Source organism: Chlorocebus sabaeus, chromosome 9, assembly GCF_047675955.1.
Source record: "Chlorocebus sabaeus isolate Y175 chromosome 9, mChlSab1.0.hap1, whole genome shotgun sequence".
NCBI classification, from domain to species: Eukaryota; Metazoa; Chordata; class Mammalia; order Primates; family Cercopithecidae; genus Chlorocebus; species Chlorocebus sabaeus.
This window is the reverse complement of record NC_132912.1, coordinates 66,388,255-66,400,368: the sequence shown is the minus strand read 5'-3', so window position 1 is coordinate 66,400,368 and position 12,114 is coordinate 66,388,255. Positions and strand designations below refer to the sequence as shown.

The window sequence follows — 12,114 nt, the reverse complement described above, 5'->3', positions numbered from 1 at the left end:
GTTTCCATGAACTCATATCATTTTTGGTAGGAATAGCGTATCATTTCTGAGAGAGGAAAATAGTGAAATCAGTTCTTTAGGCACTTGGTGGGAAACAGTGGTTTCCTATCAACATGTGCTCAGTATTAGCTAGTTTCAGTATTTATATATTTATGGATTGCCTAGGAGTGGAAGGTAGGCATTTAAGATTATCATTAGGTTCATTATAAAAATGATGATAATTCAGTAATATTAGTAGGTTGTATATTTGTATAGCTTTATTACCAGTGTTTTCAAGTATATTATTTTGATACTTGAAGCCACTCCATAAGTGGGGAAAATGTATTACCTACCTTCATTATATGTTACCTTCATTATATAAGTTAGAAAACGGAAACCCAGGGAGGTTAAACATCATAAACAAGGTTCCACAGGTACCAAGAATCAAGATTTGAACACAGATCTGCTTGTTCCCACTATGGTACACTTTCATTAACACTATGTGTGCTGCCTCCTGAAACATTTTCAATGTATACTTGCCCATAAGAAGACAATTTAATGGACTATTTATTTCAGAAGCACACATTACTATGGTAACAAAGCCCTCCTTAGCAATAAGATCACCAGCACATTTTCCCACTGAAGTTTAGATTTGATTATGTAATCACTACCAAGAGGAGAATCATTATCAAAATTTGCTGGCCTGGTCTTCAAAGTGGTTATGCAGTTCCATGAAGCTAATGTGCATTTTTAAAAGAAAAAGTATGTGATTTGGGCATCTTGCTTTGTTTATGTCTGTTTTCTTGTGCTGTCCCAGATTTACTGGGGGAAAGGAAAAAGCAAAGCATGTTCACGAAAACCACATGTACTGTGCTATTGGGAATATTTTGTCATTAAGTATTTGAGGGTGTACAATGACAGCATATGTCTGTTTTGAGCAGAGGACAAGGATCCTCACCGGTGGCCATGCAGAAAGCTCAGCAGGTATCTCAGGGTCTTGATGTGCTCACAGCAAAAGTGGAAAATGCAGCTCGCAAGCTGGAAGCCATGACCAACTCAAAGCAGAGCATTGCAAAGAAGATTGATGCTGCTCAGGTAGTGATGGTGATTTTCAAGAGGGGTGGGAAATAAAAGAGAAAGAGAAATGTTTCATAAATATCCTAAATCATAAATATCCTATCTTTCTTCTCTGTCTCTTATCATTTACTGTGGTTGGATAATGGTTTCTAAGTGATGAGTGACTTCTGGCACTTACCAATGTTAACACCTCCTTTACCACCACAGGTTTAGACAAATATTTATTTGTATTTTGAAATAAAGATCTTAATTTACAGCACTTCAATTAGCTAAAAGTAAGCACTCAGAGTACCAAGGGAATCCTAGTTCCTGATATAGATTGCAGTACATTAAAACTATTCCTTGTCCCAGAATTCACAACTCTTTGGTCATTGTAATGTTTAGGGGTTAAAGTTTTCTGATACTGCTCTACCATAAAATGATTTTCAAGCATTTCACAAACACACATGTTTGAGGAACTGAGGAACTAATAAGGTGTGGTTAATTCAGAGATGAGATAAAGCTTGGGAAGATATTTTATGCTAATGGGCATGAAAAAAATTGATTTTAAAAAGATGAGAGATTGAGTTCATCTTATCTAAGAACCTCTGTACAATAATTAAGACCAGCATTATAAAAATGATTACTGGTGTATTACTTTTGAAATCCTTCTTCTGGCCTGGTTAAGTTTAGTAGAGTGGAGTTTGTGAGTAGATCACAGTGTGCTGCTTCTCCGTTTCTGTGTGTAGAACTGGCTTGCAGATCCAAATGGTGGACCGGAAGGAGAAGAGCAGATTCGAGGGGCTTTGGCTGAAGCTCGGAAAATAGCAGAATTATGTGATGATCCTAAAGAAAGAGATGACATTCTACGTTCCCTTGGAGAAATATCTGCTCTGACTTCTAAATTAGCAGATCTACGAAGACAGTATGTATTTAACCCTTAAATTGCCTTTTCATATCTTTTCTTCTCTCTCTTTCTCTCTCCCTTCCCTCTCCCTATCTTTCTTTCTTCATACATATTTCAATTCCCCTAGGTTAAATGCACTTACAATGCTCCTCCACTATATTCTCATCGATTCTAGGTCAGATGTTAATTTGTTGTATCACTGATATAACTGAGGTTTAATGACTTATTGCTGGTCACATAGTTATAAATTGATAAATTTAGGAAGATAAGAACTCCTTTTTTGAGATGCTTTTTAAATTTCTAAGCTAGGACTTGCTTTGATACATCATGTTTATGACCTATCTGTTTCTCATACATAAGAGGAAAATAATTTTTGTGGCTAGCTATGAAGACTCCTATGTGTATGTGGAAGGGAAGAAGCATAAGAAGGTACTTTCCTCCTTCCCCAGCAATGTTATTTTGTAAGTAGTAAGTATAAAAGATACTTAAATTACATTTCCTGGATGATTTTTCTTATAACAACAGCCTCTCCACAGCCTTCTCTCCTAAAGGCTCTCATGGCACCTACTTTGATGATATGGAAAAGGGATATTTCCTTTTTTTTTTTTTTTTTTGAGATACGGTTTCACTCTGCCACCCACGCTGGAGTGCAGCGGCATGAGTATGCCTCACTGCAGCTTTGAACTCCCAGGCTCAAGCCATCCTTCCACTTCAGCCTCTGGAGCAGCTGGGACTACAGGCACGTGCCACCATGCCTGGCTAATTTTTTTATTTTTTGTAGAGATGGGGTGTCACTATGTTGTCAGGGCTAGTCTCAAACTCAAGGGCTCAAGCAATCCTCCCACTTCAGCTTTCCAAAGTTTTGGGATTACAGGCATGAGCCACTGCACCTAACTGCTTTCTTCTTCCAATAGATATTTTTCACTCTTAAGAATAAAACCCCTGCAGCACATGCTAAAATAACACTAAGGAAGGGTTTAATGTCAAATGTAAAATTTGCTGTCTATACTCTTAGGACCTAATGTAAGTCCATATATATGCTAGGTACTCTTTAATGTTTCTTAATGATGAAGAGGTAATGAATGGTAATGGTGCTAACAGCAGACCTTCATGTGTGGTCATTCATGCCATCATTACTTAATACTGTAGCACACACATAAACATACATCTATGTAACCTCTTGCCAGGAGTAGCCACGATCAGAGTCATGTTAAAGACCTTCTTTGTTCAACTTTATAAAGGAGAATGTTACAAAAATTTAGAATCATAAAGGAACTCTTAAGAGAGTATCTAAGCTGGGCAAGGTAGCTCAGGCCTCTAATCTCAGCACTTGGGGAAGATGAGGGTGTGTGGATCACTTGAGGTCAGGAGTTCAAGATCAGTCTGCCAGCCTGGCCAACATGGTGAAACCCCGTCTCTACTAAAAAAATACAAAAATTAGCCAGGCCTGGTGGTGGGTACCTGTAATCCCAGCTACTCAGAGGCTGAGGCAAGAGAATAGCTTAAACGCAGGAAGTGGAGGTTGCATTGAACTGAGATTGTGCCTGGGTGACAGAGCAAGACTCTGTCTCAGAAAAAAAAAAGAGAGAGAGAGAGAGACAGAATCTAAATTAGCTCTTCTGGCAGATGGGCTATTATTTTTATTTATGTATTCATTTTATTTATTTATTTATTTTTGAGATGGAGTCTCAGTCTGCTGCCAGGCTGGAGTGCAGTGGTGCGATCTTGGCTCACTGCATCCTCCGCCTGCTGAGGTCAAGTGAGTCTCCTGCCTCAGCCTCTCAAGTAGCTGGGACCACAGGCGTGCACCACCATGCCCAGCTAAATTTTTGTATTTTTAGTAGAGATGGGGTTTCACCATGTTGGCCAGGATGATCTTAATTTCTTGACCTCATGATCTACCTGCCTCGGCCTCCCAAAGTCCTGGGATTACAGGCGTAAGCTACCACACCCAGCCTATTATTTTTATTTTTACACATGAGACAGATAAAGTTAAACAGAAAGTTACCTTTCTATGGCTAGAGGACCTGAGATGGAAAATGAGTCAGATTCTTTGTATTTTTATAGTGGTTAGAATTTGAAGTCTTTGGAATAAGGTTTTGGGGGCAGTTTTTTTCTTTGTGATATAATTGTGGTTGTCTTTTTATTTCTGTGTTGGTACTTGGTTGAGGTTCTTTGGTTGGAAGGTCCTGGTCAAGTAAAAAGTAGAGGATTATTGAAAATAGAGGCACCTCATCAAACCCAATAGCTTGAACGTGGCCAGATCTTGTGGCAACGGGAAGCCCCTCCCTCCACCTCTTAGTCACTGTGTGGTATCCTCTATGTCTGTTTCACCCTGTGTGTTGACTTAGTTTATTTATCTGGAGGTTTGTCTCTGGCTGTGAGCTACTATGGCCCAGGCTTAATCACTTTCCAGCTCCAGATCCCCTCACTGGTTGACTATGCAGTGTTTTTGAAGTATGGACCCAGGCTTACCTGCCTAAGAATCATCTGAGAAGATTGTTAAAATTGCAGACCCCTTGACCCCACCCCAGACATACTTAATCCAAATCTCTTTTGATGGTGGGTTTAACAATCTGTATTTAAAAATAAGATCTCCAGTGACTTTTATCCATACTGGACTTTGAGAACCCCCAGAATCTAATTGAGTGCCTTGCCTGACTGTGGATATCTTGTCCTTGAGGTAGATAACCACCCAGTTTAATCAGTTATGGCAAGGACTAGGAATTATGTGATACCAAATGTATAGTAGTTTAAGAATGAAGGCCGGGCGTGGTGGCTCATGCCTGTAATTCTAGCACTTTGGGAGGCTGAGGTGGGCGGATCACTCAAGGTCAGGAGTTCGAGAGCAGCCCAGTCAACATGGTGAAATCCCATTTCTACTAAAAATTAAAAAAATTGCTGAGTGTGGTGGTGGGCACCTATAATCCTAGCTACTCAGGAGGCTGAGACAAGAGAATAGCTTGAATCCGAGAGGCGGAGGTTGCAGTGAGCCAAGATCGTGCCATTGCACTCCAGCCTGGGTGACACAGCGAGACTCCATCTCAAAACAAAACAAAACAAAACAGAGTGGAGACTCTGAAGTCACAGTGCTGGGTTTGAATCCTGACTCTATCAAAGTAAGTAATGGGACATTGGGCAAGTTATCCAACCTCGTACCTTCGTTTCTTTAGTAATGAGGATAATACTGTTACTTACATCATAGGGTTGTTGTAAGGATTAAATAATATAAGACAACTGCTTTTGACCGGGTGTGGTAGGTCATGCCTGTAATCCCAGCACAGGACTTTGGGAGGCCCAAGTGGTAGGATCACTTAAGCCCAGGAGTTCAAGACCAGCTTGGGAAACATCGGGAGAATGTTTCCTTTCTCTAAGAAATGTTTTTTTTTTTTTAAATTAGCCAGGTGTGGTGGTGTATGCCTGTAGTCCCAGCTACATGGAAGGCTGAGGTAGGAGGATTGCTGCAGTGAGACCTGGGAGGTCAAGCCTGCTGTGAGCCATGATCTCACCACTGCATTCCAGCCGGGGTGATGGAGCGAAACTCCTCTCAAAACAAAAAACAAACAACAACAAAAAATTACTTGCAACGGTACTTGGCAGAATTAGGACTCAAAAGATAGATAGTACTACTACTAGTTCGACTGTAACTACTTCAGCCGCTCCTACAACAAACATGGCTGCCTGGGCCCACCCAGTTCCAGAGGGAACTAGTGCTTTCAGAGGTGGCAGGCAGAGGGTGCAGCTAACCTAGTGATGATTGATTGAGCTCAGCTAACCAAATGATTGATTTGAGCTTCACTGATGCAAACTCATATTTAATGTCTTAACTAGGACAAAATCATCTAAATGTAAATTATTAATTTTTTATGTAAGGGCCAAATAAACCACTCCTTTCAAACCAAATTAATAGTAATCATGAGCAATTTGTCATCTTATTAGCATTTGTCATTAACAGCTAAGTGATCTCAATGTAAATAGTGTTTATGTGTGACAGGATGGCTGTCTTTTTCTCTGCAGGGGGAAAGGAGATTCCCCAGAGGCTCGAGCCTTGGCCAAACAGGTGGCCACGGCCCTGCAGAACCTGCAGACCAAAACCAACCGGGCTGTGGCCAACAGCAGACCTGCTAAAGCAGCTGTACACCTTGAGGGCAAGATTGAGCAAGCACAGCGGTGGATTGATAATCCCACAGTGGATGACCGTGGAGTCGGTAAGGGCAGCAGTGCACTAAACCCCATTAGATTGGTCTCAGTGCAAATAAGCAAGTTGTTGATAGGGGTCCTGTAACATCTGTAATTAGGTAAGGGTTCTTTAGCTGCTGATAAGTAACTATGCTTACATTTCCAAATGCAGCCAGTAAAATTCCTGTGATGTAATCAAGAAGTGGGCCAGGCATGGCGGCTCATGTTTGTAATCCCAGTGCTTTGGGAGGCTAAGGTGGGAGGATCACTTGCGCCCAGGAGTTTGAGACCAGCCGAGCAACACAGCAAGACCCTCTCTCCTCAAAAATAAAAAGATAAAGAATTAGCTGGGCATAGTGATGCTCACCTGTAGTCACACCTTCCCAGCTACTTGGGAGGCTGAGGCGGGAGGATCACTTGAGACCAGGAGTTCCAGGCTGTAGTGAGCTATGATCATACTACTACATTCTAACCTCAGTGACAGAGAGAGACCATGTCTCTTAAAAAAAAAAAAAAGACAAAATTCTAAGTTAGTTATACCCAGTGTTGTGAGGAGTTGGAGAATTGGGCACATGTATAATTTACTGGAGAAATAAATTAGTACAAACTTTCTAAATTTGGTATTAGATGTCAAGAGCTTTAAACAAAGTTCATACCTATTGACTCAGGAAATTAAGGGATTTTTTTTCTAACAAATAATTAGAGATCTTTTTAAGAAGTTGCATACAGGAATATATGTTTAATAATAAACATATTAAGTTGTATATAGCATAAATGTTTAATAACAACTGACTTGTGAAAGAATTATGGTTAATATGATAAAATATTACATAGATTTTAGATCATGATTTTAAAATATAGCGAAATAAAAATAAAGTGTTAAAAAGAACTGGCTGGGTGTGGTGGCTCATGCCTGTAATCCCAGCATTTTGGGAGGCCGAGGCAGGTGGATTGCCTGAGCTCAGGGGTTCGAGACCAGCCTGGATAATATAGTGAGACTTTGTCTCTCTAAGAAAACCAATTAGCCAGGTATGGTGGTGCACACTTGTAGTCCCAGCTACTTGAGAGGCTGTGGTGGGAGGGATTGCTTGAGCCAGGAGGTCAGGGCTGCAGTGAGCTGTTGTTATGCCACTACTGCACTCCAGCCTGGGTGATAGAGCAAGACACCACACTGCACCACACTGCAGAATGGCATTGTAATTGTCTCCTCTGGGTCTTGTAAGTTTCATTGTTTTTCTCTTGGTCCAGGTCAGGCTGCCATCCGGGGGCTTGTGGCCGAAGGGCATCGTCTGGCTAATGTAATGATGGGGCCTTATCGGCAAGATCTTCTCGCCAAGTGTGACCGAGTGGACCAGCTGACAGCCCAGCTGGCTGACCTGGCTGCCAGAGGGGAAGGGGAGAGTCCTCAGGCACGAGCACTTGCATCTCAGCTCCAGGACTCCTTAAAGGTAGAACTCAGGAGCACATATCATTTTACTTTTTATGCTTCCTATTATTGAAAGACGAGGGAAGGAAGAGAGAGGTTTGAAAAATACATAATTTCTGGTGTCTAGGGAAAATGAAAAGAGTGTGACCAAAGATACAAGGAAATCTAGAGCTTATTAGGAAAAAGCTTGCTGGTATATAGTAGCAACTAAATTTGTTTTCCAAATTCCACTCAGTCAAGAGCCCTGTTGTGATTTTTGCTCTATCCACATATCATCTGTACTTTTATTCAGCCAATATTTTTCTTAAAATGGACTTCTTTTTAAAACTTAAATTTATTTAAGAGAAAACTCTGTGGCCTGGGCATGGTGGTGCATGCCTGTAATCCCAGCTACTTGGGAGGCTCAGGTGGGAGAATCACTTGAACCTGGGAGGCAGAGGTTGAAGATCACGTCATTGCACTCCAGCCTGGGTGACAGAGTGAGACTCTGTTTCAAATAAATAAATAAATAAGTAAAATAAAACTTTGTAATAATCCTGAAATCTTAGGTTTGGTAAGCTAGTTATATTTTTTCCTATTATCCTTTAAAAGAAACACATAATTATTAAAATAAAAACATTTGCCCATGTAACACCTAAAATTATCTCAGGTAACACCAGCTAGTTTATGCCACCCACCTTGGGAAACAATGAGGGTGATGGAGACTTCTTTATATAAATCCAGAAAACTTAAATTGGACTAAATGTGATGACTATGAAAAGAGCGTGTTCATGGCTTCTAAGAATACTCTTATTTAGACCCATGTTTAGAAATTGATACAGATATTTGTTACTGAGTTTTTCTAGAAAACTTAATTGAAAAAACCCGGATTAAAAAAGTTCCCATTCTTGATTTCTTTCTTCTTCGGATAATAAATTGCTTAGAAATTTGACACTACATCCACCAAACAATCCTTACAGTTACTGTGATCATTATCAGGCCCTGCCAGCACTGGCAATAGTATGGAATTCTAGCTCATCTCTGGGCCTTCTTTGGGCTCAACCTCATGATTCTCAGTATCATTTCATAGAGGCCACCAAGAAAGGAAATAGGATTCCTTGATTGAGTGGAACAATCTCTAGGGACATGTGGGTCATGTCTTATTTCTTCTACACCACTAATGTCTTAGAGGGCAGGATTCATAAATTACATCTGGTCTGTAATAGCTCAGTGCTTTGTACACAGTTAACAATAAATATTTATTGAATGAAAGACTGAATAGATGAATGAATGTCAGTGAAGTAAGGGCATTAGTAGATATGCTTTGAGGATATATCTGGACATTTTCATATGTAAACAATGTTTTGAAGGATCTAAAAGCTCGGATGCAGGAGGCCATGACTCAGGAAGTGTCAGATGTTTTCAGTGATACCACAACTCCCATCAAGCTGTTGGCAGTGGCAGCCACGGCCCCTCCTGACGCACCTAATAGGGAAGAGGTGGGTATCTGAGGTCTTCCATTTTTCTGTTGGCCTGTGCTATAGGTATATGTAAAGTTGAAATGTGATTACAGTGTACATCAGGATCAGTGGTTGGGAAACTGTAGATGAGGGGTGGAAGAGCCGAACAGGGAAAGCCCTACCATCTCTACTTTTAGCCTCCACATGTATCAGTTGGGAATATCTTTAGTTGCAAGCAAGAGAAGACCTGACCATCAGAGATTAAAACAACTTTGTTTTCATCACAAACCAAGAAACATGGAAGTTGGTAGCTTTGGCACTGGTTCAGCAACTAAATATCATGAAAGCTGGCATTTCTGTGATTTTCTAGGTCATTTTCTCAGGGTGTGGGATGGCATCATGTTAAAGGCAGGAAGAAATGAAGAATGGGGGTACTCCAGTCACAACTGTGCCTTTTGAGTCAGGATGATCTTTTTAAATCAATTGATGTCATTCTTATACTCAAACCCTTCCAATGACTTCCCACTATCCCAGAGTAAAACCAGAGTGCTAACAATGAAGAGAATTGCCAGTGATGTGCTGGTAAGCCAACTCTCCAGGAAAACAAAAAACCTTGATTTGTAATGTTTGTTGATTTCCCTTATGTAAATATTCCCACGGTGGCTGTTTCAACATGAAGTCACTGAAACCTGAGTTGGGAAGAGATGGACATGTTTGGCTCCTGTGAGCTGCCATGAGTCTGTACAAGTGGCTTCAGCACACCACTGGATCTGGTCCCCATCCACTTCTTTGCCCTCGTGTGGTACCACTCTTCCCCCTCAGGCTACATCTGTATATACCTCCTTGAATTGTATTCCTAGTGTGTGTTTATATGTTCTAACCTTGGGGCCTTTGCACTTGTTTGTTCCAGTCTTCTCCAGACAACTATATCTATTAGTTACTGTCTTTCTTCAGCTTTCTACTGAAATATCACTTTTGGGTGACCACTAAGAGAACAACCCCACCCCAACTACTATCTCCATGGATTTCTTCATCTCCATATCCTACTTTTTTCCTTAGCATTTATCAAAATTTAATGTATTTACCCAGTTTTCATTTTTGGTTTGTCTGTCTTCCTACCATTACCATGAAAACTCCATACAGGTAGGGACTTTATTCTGTCATTACCTTATTCCCCCTTCTTGGAACAGTGCCTGCCACATTGTTGGTGCTGAATGAGTGAAAATAGAGGCTTTCCTAGAAATTGTCTAGGAGAGCTTTGCTATACCTCATTGGCTTGAACTCTGTCTCATGACCACCAACTGCAAAGGAGTTCAGGAAAGCGAGTATTTGGTTTTCTAGCCTTTATAGTATTGGCAGTGAAGGAGAAGGGGTTTGGGTCAGGTACCCAAGACAGTGTAGAACTGGTAGGTGGAGGTTTTTGTTATTATGTGACGATTACCCCAGTTTTCTTTCTATAACCTGACTTACTAGGCATTTCAGCTGATTGCTCCCTTAGGCTGAGATGATTTGCTATTTTTTTCATTCTAGACTTCTCTTTCATGCTAGTAGATACATCTAGGTGGGCCTCTACACCTATAGGCTTCCTAGTTACCTCAGCATATGTTGTCCTTCTGTTCTGTCTTGGAAATTTGTGAATTGTCATTGACTTTTCCCTTCCCCGCACCCGTTCATACAAATAAACAACTAAGGTATGCTCATTTAATCTCACATCCGTTTTCTGTTCATGTTACCATAGCTCTAATTCTGTTCCTAGTCCCCCCCTGCCTATATGATTGTATAGCTCTAACTGGTCTTCTTTGACTCTTTCACTAGGCCATCAGTCAAATAAAAATACAACCTAACTCTGACATTCTCCTGCTTAAACCCTTCAGTGGTGCCTGCCCTTTCACAGAGGATAAGGCCAGAGCTCTGTGATCTAGCTCTGACACTTCCGATACCTGTTTCCTACAAACTGCTCCCTCTCATTTCTGGCCCTAGCTATACCTAGTTGCTCGTGGTTTCCTGCATAGTCTGTCTTTTCCATGTCTTTGTTTTTTCTGTGTAATTATCTTCCCCTTCTTTTTTGGTGAATTACTATTTATCCTTCATCCTATTATCCTTTGCTTCCTAGAGAGGTTAAGTACTTTTTCTTTGCTCCTGTAATATCAGTGCTTAGCTTTATTATTGTACATAGCACACTGTATTGTAAATCTGTTTTCGAGTGCTTTTTTCTCACTGGGCTGTGAGTTCCTTGAGATGAGGATATTGTGTCTTACTCATTTTTGTATCCTCAGCACCTGTCTCAGGGTCTGGCACATAGTAGGTGCTCAGTAAATTTTGGTTGAGTGACAAGAAAAGCAAGTTAAGCAGTTAGTTAAATGAGAAGGAGCAGCAGTCATGGTCTGGCATTGAGATGGTCAACCAAGGATATTAGGTAGGTAAAAGCCCAGGAGATCCAGAGTGTCGGAGACCAGCTAGGGTGAAAGAACTGAGGCCACAAGAAGGAGGCTAGGAGATCAGGGATTTTAGGCAGAGATTCTGAGCATTAAATGGCAGGAACCCATGTAGCTGAATCCAAACAAGAGGCCGGCGTGGGGAAGAGACTTGAGAGGATAGACACAGAACACTGGCAATGATATTGGAACTTGCTATTGAACCAAGAGAACTTTAGAGATTGTCTAGAGCCAGAAGTGGTCTCCAAGTTAGGCAGAAGGAGACAAAAGAGAGGATGCATTCCACCTGGCAGCTGCAGACATGTTCGTGTAATGTATAAACCTGACCCAGTGCTGTTCGGAAGCATCAGTTCTAATAGTGCGGTAAGTAATTAACTGAATGTGAAGACTAAATAACCCCCATTCTCAAAAGCTTATCTTCTAGTTTGAAGAAGATAAGCTTTTACAAGAATCTATTCTAACAAATGACCAAAGATCTCTTGCTATTTTAGGTAAGTTAAATAGTCCCCTCCACGGTATACGACCTTGCACAGTGAAAGGAAACGTTAACTTTTTTAAAATTTGAGAACTGAATGAACAATTAAGTAGATGGTTTTGCATTTGGGGTTAATAAAATCAGTCATCCTTGCCCTGAGGCCTAAGCGTGAGCACCAGCTATCATTTTTCCCTTGGAGGTCAAGGGCAGAGTTTTTA

General features: G+C 40.9%; 1 protein-coding gene across 2 annotated transcripts in view; it reads left to right on the top strand.

The window, feature by feature from the left end:
• VCL (vinculin) overlaps positions 1-12,114 on the top strand; it is a 124,799-nt gene that overhangs the window by 93,151 nt on the left and 19,534 nt on the right. For both annotated transcript variants that reach the window (XM_007962962.3, XM_007962963.3), the window contains exons 9-13: positions 921-1,074; positions 1,785-1,960; positions 5,960-6,150; positions 7,370-7,569; positions 8,897-9,025. In XM_007962962.3, the coding sequence (XP_007961153.1) occupies positions 921-1,074; positions 1,785-1,960; positions 5,960-6,150; positions 7,370-7,569; positions 8,897-9,025 (850 nt within the window). The remainder of the gene's footprint in view (positions 1-920; positions 1,075-1,784; positions 1,961-5,959; positions 6,151-7,369; positions 7,570-8,896; positions 9,026-12,114) is intronic.